At 40.8% G+C, this 22,312-nt stretch overlaps 1 protein-coding gene across 6 annotated transcripts in view; it reads right to left on the bottom strand.

Annotated features, from left to right (window-relative positions):
• Arhgap21 (Rho GTPase activating protein 21) overlaps window positions 1-16,324 on the bottom strand; it is a 118,458-nt gene extending 102,134 nt beyond the window's left edge. For 2 of the 6 annotated variants that reach the window (XM_074056499.1, XM_074056496.1), the window contains exon 1: window positions 7,760-7,952. Coding sequence is in view for 5 of the 6 variants with exons in the window: in XM_074056496.1 (XP_073912597.1) it covers window positions 7,760-7,762 (3 nt within the window). In the remaining variant the exon portion in view is untranslated. Of the gene's footprint in view, window positions 1-7,759; window positions 7,953-14,454; window positions 14,910-15,219; window positions 15,390-15,684; window positions 15,812-16,197 lie in introns of those variants that run through there. The other 4 variants (XM_074056492.1, XM_074056494.1, XM_074056493.1 and 1 more) reach the window with 4 other exon arrangements.
• Window positions 16,325-22,312: the final 5,988 nt, after the last annotated feature.

Raw genomic sequence — 22,312 nt, 5'->3', positions numbered from 1 at the left:
AAAAAGTTTGTGAGACCCAGCTCAACAAAAGAAAGCTGGGCGTAGTGTAGCTCTCCTGTCATCCCAGCAACAGTGGGAAGCATAAAATAGGAAGACCTCAGTCCACGTTGACCTGGGCAAAAAGCAAGTTCCTATTTCCAAAATAAAACAAAGGGCTGGAAGCATGCATGGTTCAAGTGGTAAGAGCACCTACCTCCCAAGCAAACATGAGGCCCTGAGATCAAATCCTGAGCTAGAACCTGTGTTTTAGCTACTTAGGAGGCTGAGATTGGAAGGATCACAGTTCAAAGTCAAATAGTTTATAAGACCCTGTCTGCATAATAACCAGAGCAAAAAATGGACTGGAGGCTTGATTCAAACCCCAGTCCCAACAAAAAGAAATTCTTGAACCAATAAAAATTGTATAATTATTGGGCATAAAGAACAAAAACATTTCTTTTACCTACAAAGAATCTAGCACAACAGTACATAAACAAAACACTTAATCAGCAAATCAATTACAATTTTTTTACAAAATGTATTCAGAGACGTTTACTTGTCCACATTTCTAAAACAAAGGTTATATAAAAATAAAGTTGTCTAAAAGGTGCATTCCAGTTTCATTAAAGTGAAATTCTTATCAATTTTTGCAACCTAATAAACTATTGCATATGTAATTTATCAATTTTTGTTTTACTATTGCTTTTTCAATGTGACTGCAATCTCTGCCTAACTATTCTTTTAAAAAATTATTGTGAATTTCATGCTAAGAGTTATAGACAGTAAAAGTATTTTGATTTCCTTCTTTTAAAAAAAAAATATGCTTGCAGAACATGAGCACGAAGAAAGCACACCTCATACGTCAGTTCTGGATGAGGCGTCCAGTGTCTTACTCAACAGTTTCAGTTTTTCCTTTAACTTCTTAGTCCTAGTTTTTTCATTTCATCTTTTGTATGTTTTAATTAAGGCATAATTAACATAACACATAGATTTAATTAAGTGTAAAACACAGATTTTTTTATCCCCTACTGGGGATGCTGGGGTTTGAACTGAGGGCCTTGTGCTTACTAGGTGAGGGCTACCTTGGGCCACGCCCATCCCTTTTGCTTTTATTATTTTTCAGAAAGGGTCTTGCACTTTTGCCCAGCCATCCTCAGACCTTGATCCTACAGTCTCTGCTTCTCGAAGGGCTAAGACCTAAGATGTGTATCACCCTGCCAAACAAGCTTTTGAAACAGGGTTTCCCAACTCTCCATTCTCTTCCATTCTTGTATGTATCAACTGCTTCACCAATCATACACTGTCTTGTTTTTATGGCTTTTAGTAAGTATTATAAAATGACATGTAAGTCCTCCAACTTTGTTCTTTTTGAAAATTGTTTTGGCAATTCTATGTTCTTTGCATTTCTGTGTAAATTTGGAAGTCAGCTGAGTGCAGTAGCTCATGCAAACAATCCTACCTACTAGGGGGACAGGGATCATGAGGATCACGGTTTGGAGCCAACTCCCCTTGAGGAAAAAGTACCCATGACCCCCACACTAACCAATAAAAGCTAAGCATAGTGGTGCACCCCTCATCCCAGCTAGGCAGGAAGTATAAACAGGAGAATCATGGTACAGGTGCCTGTGCGCAAATGCAAGCCCCTATTTGAAAAATAACAAAAGCAAAAAGAAGACATAGCTGAAGTAGTAAAGCACCAGCCTAGCAAGTGCAAAGCTCTGAGTTCAAACACCAGGACTGCCAAAAATAAACAATTTTAGAGTTAGCTGGTCTATTTCTAAAAATAAAACAAAAAGTCTGATGGAATTTTAATTAGGACTGAAAAAACACTAATGGGACAATATATTGCTATGTCTCAATTTAGGTCCTCTTTAAAACACTAAAATAATAATGTTGTTACTCTTTTTTTTTTGCCATGCTAGGCAAGTGCTCTGCCACTGAGCTACATCGCCTCCTATGCTGCCACTTTTAAATTTCAGATTTCTCAGAATGGAACACTGTACCACATTCTTGACACGACCTTCCTGCTTCAGGCTCCAAGGTAGCTGGGACTAGAGGTGTATGCCCCACCACACAAAGCTAAAAAGCTCTTTTGACAAAAATAATTTATTTTATTTGAAAGAATATCACTGTGAGGGCTGGAGGCATGGTTCAAGCAGTACAGCACCTTTGTAGAAGTGCGAGGAAGCTGAATTTAAACCCCAGTGCCACCAAAAAAAAAAAAAAAAAGAGTCACTTTGGTTTAATAGTAACATGTAAAAGTATGTTTGATTACAAATAGAAGACAATAGCTATGGGACCTGGGGATGTAGCTTGCTGGCACAGTGCTTGCTTAGCATGTACAAGGCCTTGGGTTCAATCCCCAGCACCACGAGATAGAGAGAAAGGAAGAGGGAAGAGAGAGAGGGATGGAGAGAGATAGGGAGAGAGGGGGTTGTGGGGAGAGAAGAAAATAACTGTAACTTTAACCTTGAAATTTTTGCTGGTTTATAGCCATTTAAAATTTTTCTTCATCCATACAAAGAATCAACGAAACAAAAAGTTGGTTCTTTGAAAAGATAATTGAACCAAGAATATATAAATCACCTAAATAGATCCATAACAAGTAATGAAATTGAAGCAGCAATAAAGAGTCTCACAAAAAAGAAAAGTCTAGGACCTGATGGATTCACTGATGAATTCTACCAGTACTTTAAAGAACTAATACCAACGTTCCTCAAACTTTCCCACAAAATAGAAAGGGAAGGAAGACTGCCAAAGTCATTCTATGAAACCAGTATTACACTCACCCCAAAACTAGACAAGGACACAACAACAACAAAAAAAGAATTACAGGCCAATCTCTTTAATGAATTTAGATGCAAAAATTCTCAATAAAATACTGGCAAACAGAACTCAACAACATATCAAAAAGAACATATACCATGATCAAGTCTGTTTCATCCCAGGGATACAGGGATGGTTCAACATATGTAAATCTATAAATGTTATACAGCACATTAACAAAAACAAAGACAAAAACCACACAATCTCAACAGATGTCAAAAAGAAAAAGCAAAAAATTCAACATGCTTTCATGATAAAAGCTCTGATGAAACTAGGAATAGAAGGAATGTACCTCATAATAAAGGCTATAAATGACAAGCCTGTAATAACCAACATCATACTTAATGGGAAAAGCTGAAACCATTTCCTCTGAAGTCAGGAACAAGACAAGGGTGTCCACTCTCTCCACTCTTATTCAATACAGTCATGGAATTCCTAGCCAGAGCAATAAAATAGGAAGAAAAAAGGAATATAAATAGGAAAGGAAAAAGTCAAACTGTCCCTATTTGCAGATGACATCATCTTATACCTAAAAAACCTGAAATACTCCACCAAAAAACTCCTAATCACCATAAAAGCTTCAGTAAAGTAGCAGGATACAAAGTCAATTTATAAAAATCAGTAGCCTTCCTACATACCAACAATGAACAGATTGAGAAAGAATATAGGAAAATAATTCCATTTATAATAGCCTCAAAAAAATAAAATACCTGGGAATAAACGTAACAATGGAAGTGAAAGACCTCTACAATGAAAACTATAAACCACTGAAGAAGACTACAGAAGGTGGAAAAATCTCCCATGCTCATGGACTGGCAGAATCAATATTTTGAAAATGGTTACATTACCAAAAGCAATCTACATTTCAATCCAATTCCCATCAAAATTCCAATGACATTCATCACAGAGACTGAAAAAAATCAACCCTAAAGTTCATATGGAAGCACAAAAGACCTCAAATAGATAAGGCAATACTAAACAAAAAGAGCAACACTGGAGGTATCACAATTCCTGACTTCAAAATATACTACAGAGCCATAGCAATAAAAACAGCATGGTACTGGCACAAAAACAGACATGAAGACCAGTGCAACAGAAGACCCAAATAAAAATTCACACAACAATGTCCACCTGATTTTTGACAAAAGCACCCAAAACATAGAAGGGAGAAAAGACAGTCTCTTCAACAAATGTTGCTGGGAACACTGGACATTTGCCTGCAAAAAACTGAAAGTAGATCCATGTCTCTCACCCTATAGAAGTATCGACTCAAAGTGGATTTAAGGACCTTAATATAAGACCTGAAACTTTGAAGCTAGTCCAGGAAAGAGTAGGAAATACACCAGAACTTCCAGACATAGGTAATAACCTCCTAAATAGAACTCCAATGGCTCATCAAGTAAGAGAAAGGATTAACAAATGGGACTACATGAAGCTAAAAAGCTTCTGCACAACAAAACAGCCACCAAGTTGAAGAGGCAGCCCACAGAATGAGAGAAAATCTATGCCAGTTATACATTTGACAAGGAATTAATAACCAAATAATAAAAAAATCAATGACCCAATGAAGAAATGGGCAAATGAACTGAACACAGTTTTTTTCAAAGGAAGAAGTCCATATGGCCAAAAAACAGATGAAAAAGTACTCACTCAACATCCCTGGCCATAAAGGAAATACAAGTCTAAACCACATTAAGATTCCTGTTACAACAGCTATTATCAAGAACCTAAGATGGTGAAGATGTGGGGAAAAGACACCCTCATGCATGGTTGGTGAAAATGTGAATTAATACAAGCACTACAGAAAACAGATTGGAGACTCCTCAAAAAACTAAAAATAGACCAGCAATACTCTCCTATGGATATAGCCAAAGGAATATAAGTCAGAAAACAATAAAGACACCTGCACACCAGGTTTACTGTAGCATTATTCACAATAGCTAAGCTATGGAAACAGCCTAGACACCCCACAAATGATGAATAAATTCAGAAAATATGGTAATCTTCTGGGTGCCAGTTGCTCACACGTGTAATCCTAACTAGTCAGGAGACAGAGATCAGGAAGATCATGGTTCAAAGCCAGCTTGGGCAACTAGTTCGTGAGACCCTATCTTGTAAAGACCCATCACAAAAAAGGGCTGATGGAGTGGTTCAAGGTGCAGTCCCTGAGTTCAAACCCCAGGACTGAAAAAAAAGAAAGAAAGAAAATGTGGTATTTATATGCAATAGAATTTTATTCAGTCATAAGAATGAAATTTTGTTGTTTGCAGGTAAATGGATGAACTGGAGAACATCATCGTAAGTGAAGTTAGCCAGGTTCAGAAAGCCAAAGGGCCACATGTTTTCTCTCAAATGTGGAATATGGGCCAATACAATTAAAAGCAATAGTATATATACATAGAAATATATACAGAATATGTATCCAAAAGTGGGACTAGTAGAGGAGACCAAGAAAGGAAGAAAAGAAGAAAAGAAAGACAGTGAACAATAATGAAATACATCACATCTGTGTAGGAACAAGACACAAGGAAACAAATTGAAATTGTTAAACAACACAGGATGGGGGGAAAGAGAGAGGAAGTACAGTGGAGGGGGTGATTCCAGTGACTCAAGCACAATGCATTTACAAGCAAAAATCCCACTGACCAATGAACAGACACCTAAACAATGAAGGACAACAATGAAACACAGGTCTCACTAAGGGGAGGGCACTAACAGGAGAGGGAGGATGAAGGAAGTAAAGAAGGTGAATATGGTTGATGTACCATCTATACAAGAATGAATACAGAATTTTTAAGCCTTCTGAACTCACCATAAAAGGACTAAGGTAGATAGCAGAAAAATGAAGCAGATGAACCAATTCGGGTTACAATGCATATATACACGGAAATGTCATAATGAGCCTCTCTGCATAGGTATCTTAAACAAACAAATTTTTTTTTCCTCAAAAAAACTGAGGACAGGAACATAAATCAGGTCCTATTTGGGGGTCAGGACCATTGGGAGGGGAGGATATAAGGAAAGGTTGTAGGAGGGTGAATATGGTGGAAATAATATGTAGTTGTGTATGAAAATTGAACTATTCTAAGAAGGGAATAAAGGAGAAGGATGGAGAGAGTAAATTTGACTAAGATATACTGTAAGCACTTTTGTAAATGTTTTGATGTACCCCCACTACAACAATAATATAATAATTTTTTAAATTTCCCTTCTTATTTTTGCCTTCACAACTTCAATTTGTTCATAATAATTCCAAAGTTAGGGTACCACAAGAATTCAGAACTCAGAAGGACCTGGTGATCTAGTCCTTGTTCTCAAACTTGGATGATCACTGCAATGGCCAGGGGATCAGTTCACAAGTTAAGATTTTGAGGGTCACACCCAGGGATTCCGATTCATTAAATCAATGGTGAAAGCAGTTAAGTTGTATTGTAAAAGTTGTCCAAGTGATTCTAATGATGGACCAGACTGACCTGACTTATTATATCCCTACCAATACCATCTAGAACACCTCTAAAACTAAAGGTCATTCTCCCTCTGCCAAAAACGCATTCAATTTCAGTTAATCTCTAATGTGAAAAAAATTCTCCTTGTGAATACTAGGCTAAACAAATTGACCCATCCACCTATCCTTCGATCCTAGTTCTACCCTTTGCAGCCATATGAAATAAATCTAATCTTTCTTCTATATTACCACCTTTGACAATAATTTTGGGTTTGCTTTTTAACTTTCTTTTCCTCCATTTACAAAATGGGTAGATCTATCCATACAATCTATGGACGAAGAAGTTCATATTATTGGATGACCTTATAAAAAGTAAACTGCAAAACAATGTCCTAAAAACATTAGTAAGATCTGATTTAAAGTGGGTGCCCATCTACCAGTACCTAGAGTTCCCGTAAGTTGATACACAGAAACCAGAGGAGAAAGTAGGTCTCAGTGATTAAGTTTACACGAGTTCTTTTAAATACAGAATATTTATTTATTTGGAAGATACTAATTTAGGGATGAACAGATAGACACAAGATCATACTAGTTAAGTCAAATCCAGAAGAAATGTAATTGTAAATTCAGCTTTATATGTGCTGATATTTAAGGATATTCTACCTCATAAGTAGGGAGGAAATCAAGATGTTATTAAGAATATATGTCCTCTTAAGATATATTAAATATTAGTACAATGAACAAAAATAATAGGGAGTCAATAGCCTATGTCTGCATTAGACTTAGAAAAGGGCCAAAGTACACATGGCACTACTCATAGCTAAACCAGATGTCTATCCACAAGAGATAAGCAATTGGGGGGTGGGGGGAGGCAGGAGGCAACCAATCCCAAATCCACCGAAAACACACTCAGTATCACACAGGACTCAGCAGCAGCCAAAACAGGGGAAAGTAAATAGTCTCTCACCTGCCATTTTTAACAGTAATAAAGTTTGTTCTAGTCTAACTATTTTCTTCAAAATAGATGAATATTCCAAAATATCAAATCTGGATTCTAAGTCTACTATTTTACTTACAACATAGTGGAATTTCTTACACATTAATAGATATCTAGAAAGAAGGAGTCATGAAAAAATTTTACCAAGTGAAGTTTTCTAAACCTTTAGTACAGTATATCCTTTTGTGTTTCACATTATTTTAAAAGCACAAAATGTCACCTTCCAGATTTCATTGTGAAAGAAACTATTTGCACAATACTCAGTTTTATAAGAATATGGCAATTCAAATTGTAAAACTATTCTGGTGAAAGTAATCCAAAATTAAGCTTTTGCATGAAGCTGTCTTTCTACTTCCAATCAACAGAATCTGTAGAAGATTTTTAATATTTTAACACTTTTAATTCCTTCAGGTTAATTAAAATTAGATAAATACTAGGACAATCTTTAAGTACAATAACCTTTCGTTTTAGTAATCTAATCACATCAACCAGAAAGAAAAACAAGTGCCTACCATATGGTCCCTCTGTAACAGAAAATAGCTGCCTTCAATAACAGCATCTGTGCATCTTCTCAACACCAGCACTGCCCATACTTAAATCAGCATATTGTTAAACAGAAAAGATGACAAGGTCCTTCACAAAGCAAAGAACAAAAAAAAAAACTGAATATTTTTTTGCTCTACAGTTACTTGACATGGTAATACCTAAAAAAAAAAATAAAAATACAAAATCAAAGCACATTGAACTTCAAAAAATGTTAAACTTAGAAGAAATGCAGGCTAAGGCATGCTAATAATCTATGGAAATGTTCTTTAGATCCAAGTACTCATTTAGTCAGTGGCTCTAACCCACTGATTCACATCCAGGCTTCTGCACGATGGCACTTAAGACATCTGCTGCTACTACTGTCACTATTCCCAAGCTGACAGGCTTTACCTTTAACTCTACCCTGCAGCATCAAGCTTTCAGCATGCAGTGGGACTGTGAAGTGCATGCAGTTAAATAACAGTGTTATACTGTATGTAACCAGCCTAGAAGGAACCCTAGGCCTTCAAAGAAAGCACATGCTTCTTCAAACAGCATATCTGTCTATTGTTTTAAGCAGTGTAGGTTGCTAGAAACTACACTGGTAACATATAACTTATTTTTAAAGCCTGTAAATAGTATCTTTTTATTGTAGTTTTGGCATTAAATAAGAGAAAAAAATTGAAAAAGAGAAAATAATCTTAACCCTGACATTCTTATTATCATCCAGCATTAAAAAGTCCTAATATTCTGTCATAGTCAGTGTTGTGAGCTTTTTTGAAATGATTATAAAATATTTATGGATTAAAAAATAAAAATACATAACAAGGAACAGTCATATACTGGATATTTACCATAAGAAAGAAAACAGTGTTAATGTAGACATATTACTTGTTTTGGTTTTGGTTTTCAGTACTGGAGATCAAACCCAGGGCCTCAGAAAGCTAGGCAAGTGCTCTACCACCAAGCAATGTCCCCAGAGCTAACCTATTATTCTAACTGCCCTTCCACCACTGTTACCTCACTTCTCAGCAGAGACTATTTCAAACATTTGTATTATACATTGTCTTGGTTACTATAACTTGGTAACCAGCTTCCCAAAGGTAAGAAAAGATGACAAGAAAAAAGGGACAGAAAATATTTACCAGCAGTTTTCATGGAAACAGAATGGAACTGACAGTGGACAGGAGCTCTAAGGAAGAACATACACGTAATACTCCACACATTCTGCATAATCCAAATAAACACGCATTACATACCGAAACGCAAACCAAACACCACTGTGGAACTATTCTAGTCTTCATTCATTTAAAAATACATTTATGAGGGCCTGCCTTTATGTCTTCACCACCCTTTCAGGCACAAGAAATACAACATGAACAAAACAGAGAAACTGCACCCTTAGCGTTTACATTCTACATGCATTATCCATCTCAAAGAAATAAGCAAAGTAAGAGAGAGAAGCATGTCAAGTGGAGATTAAGTGATACAGAGGTAAATAATGAAGAAAAGAGGGCAGGGCTTGAGGAGCAGGGGAGATGTTCACCAAAAGTGTGGTTGGCAAAGCTTCACTCAGAAGGTGACCTCTAAGCAACAAACAGAAGGAGACAAGGAAGCAAGCCAAGCAGAGACCTGGAGGAAGAACATTCCAAGAGAGGTTCAGCAAGTGGCCAGGCTCTGAGGACTACCATGCTTGGTATGTATGCAGAAGAGCCAAAGTCCAGAATGGCCAGAAGAGAGTGAGGGAAGAAACAGGAAGGGAGACTGCATGGGGCATTTCAGGTCAGTATAAGAACTTTGCCCTGTAATCTCCAGGGAAATGTGAAGCCATTCGAGGAATCTGTGCAAAGGAGGGCCCTGATCTGCTTTACAAACAGGCTGCTCTCATTCCTGTGTAGAGAACAGACTCTACCATGGCAGGGACTGAAGCTGGAACCAGTCAGTCAGATTTACAAGTCATGTATGAGATAAAAAAAAAAAAAGAGAGCGCACTAAGATCACTCCTAATGTGTGGCCTGGCAGTGTGGGGTTGCCATTGCTTGAGATGAAGATGACTGGGAGGAGTGACCTGGGGAACAGGGGAAACAGATGAAGAGAATCAGGATTTCATTTAGATCTGCCTACTTAATATCCAAGTGGAGCATCTGGGTGGCCAGGTCAGTTGGATGTAGGAATCTGAATTCAAGTGACACAAAGATAAGTAGGGGTGGAAATACGCACACACATATAACACCTATATATAAATACATGTAAATTATCAATATATACTGGATATTTAACTTCATGAAATTGAGTGTAGTGGATGAAAACAAGGTCAAACTGAGTCCAGAGGTGTATAAAGGTCAGGCAGTTGAAGAAAATTCAAAGAGACATGGGAGCAGTCAATGAGAATAGTCAAGTACAGTGCACTAGATCTAAGTGAACATCCAATAAAGTTTAAAGCCTTTCCTGGAGATTCATTCATTTATTCATTTAACAAATATTTACTGAATACTTAATGTGTCAGATACTGTGGAAATAAACACAATCTTTTTACAGAAATTGCAATCTGATGGAAATAGAGATAAACAGACTTGTAAGCACTGTTCCCAATGAAGACAGGTGTGTTATGCTAAAGCACTAGGGGCATCAGATCTGGTCTTGCCTGAGGAAGCCATGTAAAAGAAAAGACCAGAATGTAAGTAAAACTCGGTCGCAGAACAGAGCAGGTGAAAAGAGGAAAGAGGCAGGAAGGGTGAAAGACAGCATTTATAAGGACCTGTCCCCACAGGCCTCCAAGTTTAATATAGGAAGTATAGAAAGAAGTTAACAGGTGAGACAGGAGAATGATGGCCTAGATGACTGATTAAGACTTCTAAGGAGTTTGAACTTTATTTCAAAGGTAATGGGAAGCCAGAAAATGATTGCCCATGGAGGAATGTAATAATCGGCTTCCTATTTCAGGAGCATCACTGATATGCCAGGGACAGTACTCTGGAAGGGCACAGGGTGGGTTACTGGGAAGCTCCTTAGGAAGCCTGTTTCCGTGGTTCGTCAGCAAGATGCAGCTGACCTGAGCTCAAGTAATGGCAAGGGAATTTGGGAATTGCAGACTCCACAGGACTTTGGATATGAGGAATAAAGAGAGAACACAGTCAAAAATGATGACCTAGTTTTTGACTTGGACCAATAAGTAAATGGCAATGCTGTTCACTAAAACAAGGAGCACAGGAAGAGGGAAAAGTTGGTGGCAAGGTTAGAATCTGTTGCATTTGCAATGCCTGTGGGCTAGCCCAAAACACCGGGTCAATAAATAGGTAGATTGGCTATGTATGTCTAGAGGTCAACCATAAAATCTAGTATAGATGCTAGAGGAATGGCTCAAGTGTAGAGAGCCTGCCTACAGCATGAGGCCCTGAATTCAAACCCCAATACCACCAAAAAACAAAGTCAGGGATAGAGTTATAGTTTGGGATTTACCAACATATAGATTTATACCACAGAAAAGTGTAAAGTAAGTCCTAGGAATAAGAAAAGAGCAATGGAAAGGAATTGGCTCATGAAATGGGTAAGCAATGAAAGAAAAACCTATAAAAAAGCAGGAGAGAGTGAAAGGAAGGAGGGAAGGACAAAACCAATTGTATAGTACCCCAGAAAGACAACCAAAGCATGACTTCATATAAATTCATGCCCAGAAAAATATGTCCTATCTTATTGGTTTACACTATTCCATTATCAACCAGCAAATATTTTTCATCAACCATAAATACATTTCAGTCATAGGATAATCTCAGCCTAGGTGAAGAAGCAAACCACAGAAATCGACTCAGTTAAATAGGTATTTAATAAAGTGAAGCTGCAAAAAATTCCATCACTAGAGAATACCATGGACTACAGATAAAAAGTGAAATCAATGTTAAAAATGGCAAGACTCAAGTGGTCTAGAAAGCTGAACGCAAATTTTCACTTCTTTGGTTTAAAACAACAAAGCAGGTTCAACCCTGAAGAATGAAATTATGAAACATGGAAGGAGGAGAACACATCACAGGAGTCAAAGAAAGAATCTATGGAAAGCAATGGACCAAGACAAAGTTACTCAAGCCTTGCTGTCAGAATACTACACAGATCAGACTATACACACACACACACACACACACACACACACACACACACAAATCAATTTGGAAAAGCACATGTTCAGATGTATAGAATATATAAATGTTCATGAATACAATCTATGCTATCTTTACTGCATAATGCCATATCCATAAGGAATTATGGATGCCATAATTCCTTATTTGAAAGGAGTTGTTGGTTATTTGTTTTGGGGGAATGGTAACTAAATTAATTCATTTAGCCACACAATTGGATTGTAATATTTAATACAAACAAGAAATCACTTACTGTCTTCAAGAAAACAGTAGACCTTATTCATAGAAGGTAGTAAGGCATGAACCAAAGACACCTATTAATTTACTATATTGATTTCCTCTGTTCCACAAAGATAGGGTTTTGGGAGATCATCAGCATTTCTATTAAGATATATATGCTTGTCTCTTGACTAGTTAGAAAATTATTATTCTAACACATAAATTTATTATTGCAACACACTCAGGATTATAGCTATTGGTTTTTACAGTTTTTAAAAGAATGACAGTACTATAGAATGTACTACTTCTAATAAAATTAACCACAGAAATAAATGCAGTGTTCAAAGACTATCAACCCAAAGTATTACAGTGGCAACTCCCTTTCTATTACTAAAAAATTCACGAGATGTAACATGCATGAGAGGAAGAGATAAATCCAAGTCACAACTAAAGAGGCAATAACTACACAAGCTCCCCTTACTGCCCACCAACAGGTTTTAAAATGTTTTCTGACAGTAAAGACTCTAAGAATACCATTCTTTTAAAAGTCAAACAACATTAGTTTAGTGCCAAATTCAAATGCTGTTTATACTCTTTATATGAGCAAAATACAGACAACATTGTTTCTTCATTCCCAAACTAAAACAGTATAGCCAACCAGGAGTAAGGTCCAAATGAAAACAAATTTCACAGCTCTTAAAAAATACATAACTGTCACTGTTAATAAAAGCCAAGTGTGCACCCAACTGGAAGCACTGCTTTCTAAGCCAAGGACAGACAAGATGATCTAAATTCTTGGTCTGGAGGCATCTTTTAAATGACCAAAAAAAAAAAAAAAAAGAAACAAATACACATTAGTTCTTGCAAAAATAATACAAACAGCATGCTAATTAGAGTATTCACAATACAATGACAAATAAGGCTTTAGGTCTACAGTACATATTATTATGTAACTATAATACACATTAAGCAATCACCAGGTTGTAGGCAGGCCTTCCAAAAGGAGTTATTATGGTTTACCGTGATCAGAGGATTGTGGTGTTATACTTACTTAATCACGTTTTACCTGCAAGCAGGTGTTTACAAATGTCAAGAAGTAAAACACTGGTGGATTCTAAATGTAAACCTGCGGTTCTGCCTAATAAACTGTGTACAGTAACATACACTATACTTCCCAAGATATTCTGCACAGACTTTCTATTCCAGCAACAGAGTAAGCTGCACCAGGCAAGTTTCTCTGCAGGCTTTATGGACCAAATTTTAACTTCCGATTCATTTCAATCAAAATGCCCAAACACATACTTAGAACTAAAGTTGTTTCAAGGACCATGAAGTTCAAATCTAACACTCAGGAGATGGAAAAGAAAGTCAGATAGTGAAGGCTCAATTTTTGGATTTGTTATTGGATCTTCAACCTTTCAATAAAAATAGAGGTATGTCAAAAATAAAGGTTAAAGGATAACACCTTAGAATGTTTAAGAAGCAAGTTGCAGAAACTTTACACAACAACGTAAAACACAGTATATCCATTATAGAAATGCACTGCACACATACCAATCTCCAAATTCAAGGAGGAAAAAGGAAAAGATATGAGAAGGCAACAGGGCATGTGGGTGCCATAAATAAACTGATTTTCTATGACTTTGGTTCTGCCTGCTCAAAAAGAATTCAGAAACCCTGGAGTGAAATCATCTGGACCTTTCTCAAGTTGCCAGTCTAAGAAGCAAGGCAAGGCACCTGACACCACACAGCAACCCACAGAACTTGTGATCAGTTAAAGAGCAGGCATAAATAAAAGAACAGTAAAGGCAGGAGATGTTCAGGGAATTGGAATTATGGCACTGTACGGTGTTTTCCAAGGCTTTGCCTAAACTGTCCATGGAAAAAGACTTCTGTTTCTACCTAAGTCAGGGATACGGCACTGGCAGCAGCAAGGACCCCCTTCCCTGTCAGTCATTTCCAGGTGCAAAGAGCTTACCAGCTGCCCTCTCCACCAGGAGGGACACAAGATCAAAATGCACAAAAGGCACATTCAATAACCTTGGAGGATGAGGGCTGAGGACTGAGGACTGAGGAAAAGGGAAACTGAGGTGCCCTGTGCTAAGGGTTTCTCAGCCACCAAAAACTCTGAACTCACTGTAGGAGTTAACCAAGAAGGAGACAATTCAAAAGCAGGGACCTGTTCCTGCCAAACAATCAATGGAAGTCCCTAGAAACAAAAGTGGTCCCAACAACCAACTCCCAGCCCCAGGAAGCCCCCTGTAAGGCCTGGCGGCAGCTGATCCCACTACAGGGCAGGGCTCTCAACCCAAGCCACCGCCCAGTTGACTTACCTCACGGGCAGAGGCCCCACAGGCGTTGAGTTTGTCACCATCTTCCTCAGGCAGCCCAGTATGACGTGTGGCCATCATTTCATTTCAAATTGCAAGGAAGGAACAAATCCTTTGGAGTCCACATTGGGGGTGGGGAGGGTGCCACCATACACCAAAAGGGCAACAATTCCACACCAGGCTCGCAGGAGGTACAGACCAGACGGTGAAACAAATAAGGTGCCAGGGAATGAAGGGTTTCAGGAAGCTCCTCCAAATGCCACTTCAGCTGACTTCGCCCTCTTCTTCCAGTTTTCCAGATTTCGAAAAAAAAAAAAAAAAAAGATGAAGGCGACAGTTCTCCTTGGCAGCTAACGTCGAGGCCAACTGCAGAGAGAGGTCCCCTTCCAAGCCGAGCTACTTTCTGAGGCCAAGAATCCGATCGGGTCACCCAGCACCAGCTCCCAAAGAGATCCTTCCTAGAAGAGGGAGAATTTAAAGGAAATGAACTTTCAACAGACGCCGATCCCTAGCCTGGCCACATGTCCACACCAAGTTCACGTTCCCCAGACTCGCAAGGCTTATTCCACACATCCAAGAAGGTGGAACCACACAAATGAAAGAAATAATCTTCACATGCAACAAACTAAATAAAGGAATGGTGGTGAGGAAGAAGGAGAGGGAGAGGGAGGGAAGGAGGGAGGGAGAGAGACTCGCAAATGCCCGCTGGCTGTGTCCAACACGCCTGGCTGTTATGCAGCCTTCAAGAAAAAAGTGCATTTAAATTACTGTATTTCCTGGGCAGAGCAGAGGGAGTGATCTATTCTTCTGCATCACCCGGATACGTCCACTTAAGGGAACTTTGCTCCCCGCGGGGTCAAAATGGGATAAGACTTTGCCTGGCTCTCCTCCACATCCCCTAAAACCCAAGCCCCACACAAAGCCAGCCAAGGCCGGGCCGGCGTGGGCTCGGCGACCTCCCCAGGCGCGCTGCCATGGGCCCCGGCCCGCGTCCCCCGAGGAGGCGGCTGTTTTCCTTGGCCCGCGGCGGGGCTGGGTGGGGACTGCGGGCCGGGCGGGGAGGCAGGCGTGCGGCCGCGCGCGGGTGGGACGCCGCTCCCGCTCTGGGCATCACATTAGAAAAGCAGCCGGGGTTCACTTTTTTTTAGCTCGTGGCTGCGACCCTCCCCCCAAAAAAATGCACTTAAAAAAAAAAGGAGAGGGAGAGAAAGAAAACAGAAAACCACCACCCACCCAGTCCTCCATCCTCCGCCCCTTCCTGAGGCGGGTCGGGGAGCTCCCGGGAAGAACTTTGCAAACGCTGCGGGGAGCCCCGGGGACCCGACCACACCAGCGGCCTCACCTTCCCGCCCGCTCAGCCCGGTGGCCCCGCGCGCGCGCGCGCGCACGGCGGCCAGGCAGAAGGGGACGCGGGGCCGGGCGACGGGCCCGGCCGGGACGCGCTAGGCCGCAGCTCGGTTAATATTCATGAGCGGTCCCGGGGCGCCCCTCCTCCACGGCTGGCGGGTCCGCCGGCCGACCGGACCCCGGCGCCCGCCGCCGGCCTTTGTGCCCTTCCCTCCGCCCTTCCCTCGCTCCGCACACGCGGGCGCGGCCCTCCGCCCTCGCCGGGCTCGCTCCGGCCCCGCGCCAGCTCCAGGCCGGCGGGCTGTGAGGTGGCGGCGGCCAAGGGAAGGGAGTCCGCAGCGCGCCGGGCTCTCCAACGCCCCGCCAGCGCGCAAACGGGAAAAGAAAACAGACACGCACCCGAGCGAGCGAGCCAGAGAGCGAGCGAGCGAGCGCCACGACCTGCACGGCGCCGGCCGGCCAGCCTCAGGACGGCGCGCCTCGCACACGCCGGACCGACCCACGGCGCTCCGAGGACGATCCCAGGCCGCCGCCGCCCCCGGCCGGCCGCTCCCAGGCACCGCCGCGACCTGCCCCGGCCGGCCCCCGGGGCGCTCGGCCGCCGCGGGAGGGCGTGGGGCGGGGCGGCGGCCGCCGGACTCTCCCCTCGCCTCGCCGGGCCGGGCCGGGGCCCCGCTCCGCGCGGCGCCAGCGATCGCCGAGTGTCAGAGACGCCTGGCTCGGCGGCCGCGCGGAGCCGTTTCCCGGGGGCGGATTTCTCGCGTCGTCCTCCCTGGATCCACCTCCTCCCACCCCACCTCCTTCCCCTCCCCTCCCCAGGGGAGGCTCCGGGACTGAATATTTTCTGTCTTGAATAATACGGTCCCGGAGAACCGATTCCAGAGCAGGAGGATTAGCAGGGGAGGGGGAGGGCGGGAGGTGCTCGGTAGCCGCCCCCCCCCAAGCTATTGGGCATCTAAAGCCCTCACGCCCCGCAGCGCCCCGAGACTGGGCGCACAAAACCGTCCCCGCCCTGTGCAACCTCCCGAGCGCTGCACGGGAGCGGCCAGGAGCGGGGATTTCTCCTGGGGAAGACAGACATGATCGGGGCAGAGAGCGGGGGACAATCGAGGGATCAAAGGTCCCAGACGGCGGAACCTGTCGTGGTGAATTGTCACCCCCCCCCCCGCCTTTTGTAGCGGGCGGAGCACGAAGCTGCGAGATGTGGGACTTCCAGATAAGGGAGTGTGCTCTCACGCCCAACAGCAAAATATCTCCCCGAGGGGCAAAGCGGGGGACAGCAGCGAGAAGCAGTTCATTCAATTCTTTTTTTTTTTTTTTTTATGTAGAGGCACTGAACAAATTCGGCGCGGCTAGCGGAACTGAGGAGCGGTGGCTGCGCGTCTCCTCCACATTCCCAAGTTACCGCGGCTCCCGGGCCTCGGCACCGCAGCCGCCCCTCCCCACCCGACTCCCAGCCTGGTCTCCGACCCCCGGCGGCTCGCTCCGCCCCGCCGCGTCTCACAACATCTCCCGCTGCAAATTGCCCAATCCGGAGACGTGACGAGAATGCACGGGCCAATCAGAGGCTGCTGACTCAGGCTTCCCTCCACCCTTTGCCCCGCCCCCAGGAGGCAGGGCACCGCCCCTCGGTCTTCCCTTCCCACCTCGCCCCCTCCCCATCCTGGGAGGTGGCTCACCAGCTCCTAGCCTTGTCTGAAGTGGAGTAGCTCGCTGCCACGACGGCGTTTGTCACCTTGTCACTCTCTTCCTTTCCCCCTCTTCTGCACACTCCTCCTGCTGGTGCTGTTGAGGGTCATTTTTATCCTCAGTTCGACGGGGGGACTGCCAGCTATTGTGTCTGATCAGCTGCCACCACCATCCTTGGGGATAAAAGAGGGACAAAATGAAGAAGCTATAGGGTGTCTTACTTTCTTTCTTAGTACACTGTCTTCTACCGACCCAGAGACATCTCTCCTCCCCGTTCTCCGCCCACCGTCTGGGGTCCTGTTTCTTGGCCGGTGGGGACACACTCCCTAGGGCTTGAGGACTGGTGCCTTACCTGGTTTTAGTTCTTCCTTACAGTGGAAGACGCCAAACAATTTACAACTAACCCCTCACACTCACTTAGAGGAAAGACATTGACTACATCATTTTTATATGCCCATAAAATACGCAGGTTCCTGACAGCAGCCCCTGACAAACGAGTCAGCCAACAGCCAACAATTAAAAGAGAGAATAAAAGAAAACATAGGGAGGGCCTGCCAGTGATTTACTGAATAGCCTGCTGGTCTTTAGCTTATCCAGTTCGAGGTACTGTTGGGTAAATGAACAAAAAGTGAATAGAATTGCAGGTTCAAGTAGCTTACCACTAGTGAGTTTAGAGTGCCCGTCCAGAAAAGAAAAACGGTTTAAAGCACAAAACAGCTCCTTTACAAATGCAAATAGGCATGCCCTTGGCAGTGCCTAACAACTGACGCTATTTGGGTTAAAGTTTTTGCAATAGAAATTTTTGTAAATCTTGATTTTTGAAGCAGGGTTTTCTGTCTGGTACAAAAGGATGAACTAATGACCATGAAAGAAGATATGAAAAGGAAATAAGGTACATTTTAGGAATTATGGGAAATAGCATAACATAGGCAACGTTTCTCTAAGAGGCAGTAAGGTATGAGAATTAAGATTACAACCCAGCTCTCTCATTTACCATGTAATTTAGGGCAAATTGTTGCTTATGTCTAAGTACTGGAGCTATTAAGTAACAATTGTGACTGCCATCTTTCTAGGACTGTCTCCTGCTAGATATTCTCCTAAGAGCTTTGAATACAACTTAAAGAGATATGGGGTGTGGTGGAACCAGGATTCAAGCCTAGGATCTAGCTGCAGGGTTCATTCTTTTATCCACAACACTGTACTACCTTTTACTAAACAATGAGGTTTAGTAAAAGAGCTAAAAGAGTTAATATTACCTAACACTTTACTTACTACACACTAATTTTTTCGTCTATCAGTACTAATTTAATCCTATCTCTGAGATAAATATGATCAGTATGTTCCAAAATTTGGGAATGCTTTTAATAACTATTATGGTGAGTTATGATCATACGTATATCACATGTATCTCACATGTATTGGGCTATCTGGACCAAGAAGTACAGAGCACACACTAAGGTGGGAAACTGGTTAGCCATCCTGTATTGGGATCTTTGAGTATAACAGCACCTTGCTTATCTTGTTACACTGAGAGCATCAAATGAGATAATAGACGTAAAGGCAGTTTAAAAAGACGAACATTTGTTATGATTAGACTATTAAAAGTTACATTATTCAATATCAATTGTTAAATTACTATGAAGCAGGAGTTTGTTTTATTTTGCCAATAAAAACCCTACTCTTTATAACGTTTTGTTGGTAATTGCTAGGAATATATTAACCTAGTTAAATATTAGGTCTATTCCTTTCTGAAGGCATAAGCGACGACATAACATTTTAAGGAAAGTTTGAACTCTTGCTTAGATTCATTCCCAAGTGGTCTATTCGGTCATCTGGAAAGTGGCAAGCAGCAGCCACACCAAAACCAGCGCATAATCTGTGGACGATGCAAGCCCCTGGAATTGTCAGCTGACCGTTTTGGTGTTTCACTCATTAACACCTCCACCAGAGGGAGGGCAAGAGAAAGGAAAAGGAGCCAAAATTCAGTCCTCTGGCTACTTGTTAACAGCTCCAGTGAGAGATTTGGTGAAATAAGATTTTAGAGTCATTGTAACTGGAAGGAGATTGGAATTAATTTGGTTTCTTGGTTGATATCTTGACAGTTTTTTAGCCCAAGTATCATGGGTAAGCAAAAGCTAACAGTAATTCTAGCTTTATTTACCTCGAAAAGCTGGTGTTTTCTTCCTTAGATATAAATAAATATAAATGAATGTGAGATTTCCTGTCATCTAACTTTTTAAAGTATCCCCAGAAGTAGTCTCAGAAATTACTGTAGCTATGTTAATAACAACCACAAGACCAACACTATAACTCTTGCAACTCAAGTAAGACGGTTTTAAAGATGGGAACTGTATCCTCAAAATATAACTTTTGGCTTTGTTAATGACATAATGATACTGTTTTGGTGAGCCATTATCAAGGGAAAATGTCAAAGCCAGAAATAGAACCTCAGCGTCCTGCCTCTAGTCTTGAGGTCACTGTGTGATAATCTATGGATGATTTCGTCTCTGAATATAGAAGCTGGCAATTGTAAGAAGCATGAGTGTTTGCCAATGAATTCCAAAAGTGAAATTTGTAATTTGGTATGAAGCCTTTGCAAAACTATGTGTCTGAAATATTTAAGACCAATGCTGTCAGAGGAAGAAGCATTTTTGAGGTTTTAGGAAAACACTGTGGACTTTATTTCTTATTTATACAATTCCAGAAAGACACATTATCTATTAATATTTCTTTGAAAAACACTTTCATATTGAATTGAGTAGCTACAAAAAAATCCCACCTCACTTGCAAGGCATTTAACTGTTGTAATCAAGAGGTAAAAGTGACTGCACAATAAGCAAGTTCTAGAATACTTCTTCGCTCACCACCTCTTTCGAACAAATACTATAAATGATTTACTAGTTTCATGTTTGCATTTACTAAGTATATGACTTAATATTCTGTTCAAATGATTGCTGCCTTTGACTACTAATTTCTGAGCTTGACAGTAATAACACTATTTAACTCACTGTATATAAGGCCTACCAAAGAGCCACCCACAATATTTTTGAATACTTTCTTTACCCTCAGTTTATTTTTATCTTTTGTAGTTCTACACTAGAGTACTAGTATTTATTCTTAGGTTTTGGTTCTGTGTTTGCTGCCATTGATTAGTGACTTGATCATAACCATCTTATTATTTCGTAATGAATATTATCTCCTTTTCAATTTAGATTATAAACTTCCCTAAAGCAGATTGCTGGGTCTTTTACTTCTTTTCAGAGCTTCATAAAACCTATCACAGCATTTACATATAGCAATCCCTGCAACATTATTCAAGAAATTAATGATCCTGTGATTACTATTATTATTATTGGGGTTTTTTGGTTATATTATTATTATTATTATTATTATTACTTATGGTGCTAGACATGGAACCCAGGTCCTTACATCTGTTAAGCAAGCACTATACCACTGAGCTATGTCCCAGCTTTTGTGTCACTATCATTGATAAATATTTATATTTTGAGATTCTTTCCTGACCACCAACTGCCGTTGTCCAGGAGGATATGTGCATATACCTTTGTGAATATGTATAAACCAGAAATGACAAGTTGTAAGAGATATTCATAAAGTGAGCAGCGAGTATCCTCCTCAACTTCCAGAAATACCATGTTTTATCTCTATATCTAACTTCATCTCTAAGTGACTGAGCTGGTTTTTGGCTACAACACCATCCTAAAATTAATACCACTTGCATTTTGGCAGTAATTATAAAATTTCAGTCCATAGTTCATCCACAATCAGATATCCAACATGCTCTTCTGGATTCAAATTGTTTTTCAGCACTGGAATCTCCATAATTAAAATTTAGTTGTATAATAGTCATAATCATCAGCATTATTAATAGTTTATTTCTGTATTTTATGCAAAAATCCGCATTATTAATAGTTTATTTCTGTATTTTATGCAAAAACAAGTCTGAAAATTCACGTACAACTTTTTTATCTTATTCTGAGAATCATGACTTTCATTTTTAAGTATTCCCATTTTTCTTAAAAATATGAGACCAGTTTTTAAAATGTTTCCACCCACCCAACTACATATGAGCTGGAACATTCCATAAAAATACTGCACAATCTGGGTAGAAACCCATATTACAATTGGAGAATTGAAGTATGTTTTTAGCATCTTGGAATAGGATGCTAAATTCCAACTCTTCTAACTAGGAAACTGTGCTAACAGCTGATTTTTAATATTGTAGGCCTAATCCAGAATAACTCAATCTTTTCCATCATAATTTAAAGAAACAAAAACATCCTAGCCTTCCCTTTCAACTTCCTTGGACAGAAGTAGGAAAGACAACTCAAGAACTCTCCATGTCTTGAGTCAATGGAACTCTGGTTATCTTCCAATATCCCCCAGGACCATAGATGGCATTCCTCTATTCCTATAATTGCTTGCATTCCTTACTAATCCAAAAGTCAACTAACCAAGGGTTCTTCCTTCAGATAGGAAAACATTTCAGGATAATACGTGGCAATTCATATCTGGCCTTAAGAAGTATAGATTCAGACTTGCATAACTTTACCCCTAAAGATTATTTCAATTTTTTAAAAAAATTGCAACAACAACAAAATAAACAAACTATGCAAAGGCCCAATCTCATAACACATTTTATGAATGCATGCTCTTGCTTTCTTCCAGTTTCCCTTGAAAGCTTCTCATTGGTTCAGTCCAGAAGGAAACATGAGGCAATCAAGGATAATTCATCCATTGTGAGGTTTTTGGTTTTTTTTTAATATAGAAACAGAAAATCTAGTTAGCAAATTCTGATAAAAAATGA

This window comes from Castor canadensis, chromosome 15 (assembly GCF_047511655.1).
Source record: "Castor canadensis chromosome 15, mCasCan1.hap1v2, whole genome shotgun sequence".
NCBI classification, from domain to species: Eukaryota; Metazoa; Chordata; class Mammalia; order Rodentia; family Castoridae; genus Castor; species Castor canadensis.
This window is presented reverse-complemented; position numbering and strand designations above follow the sequence as displayed.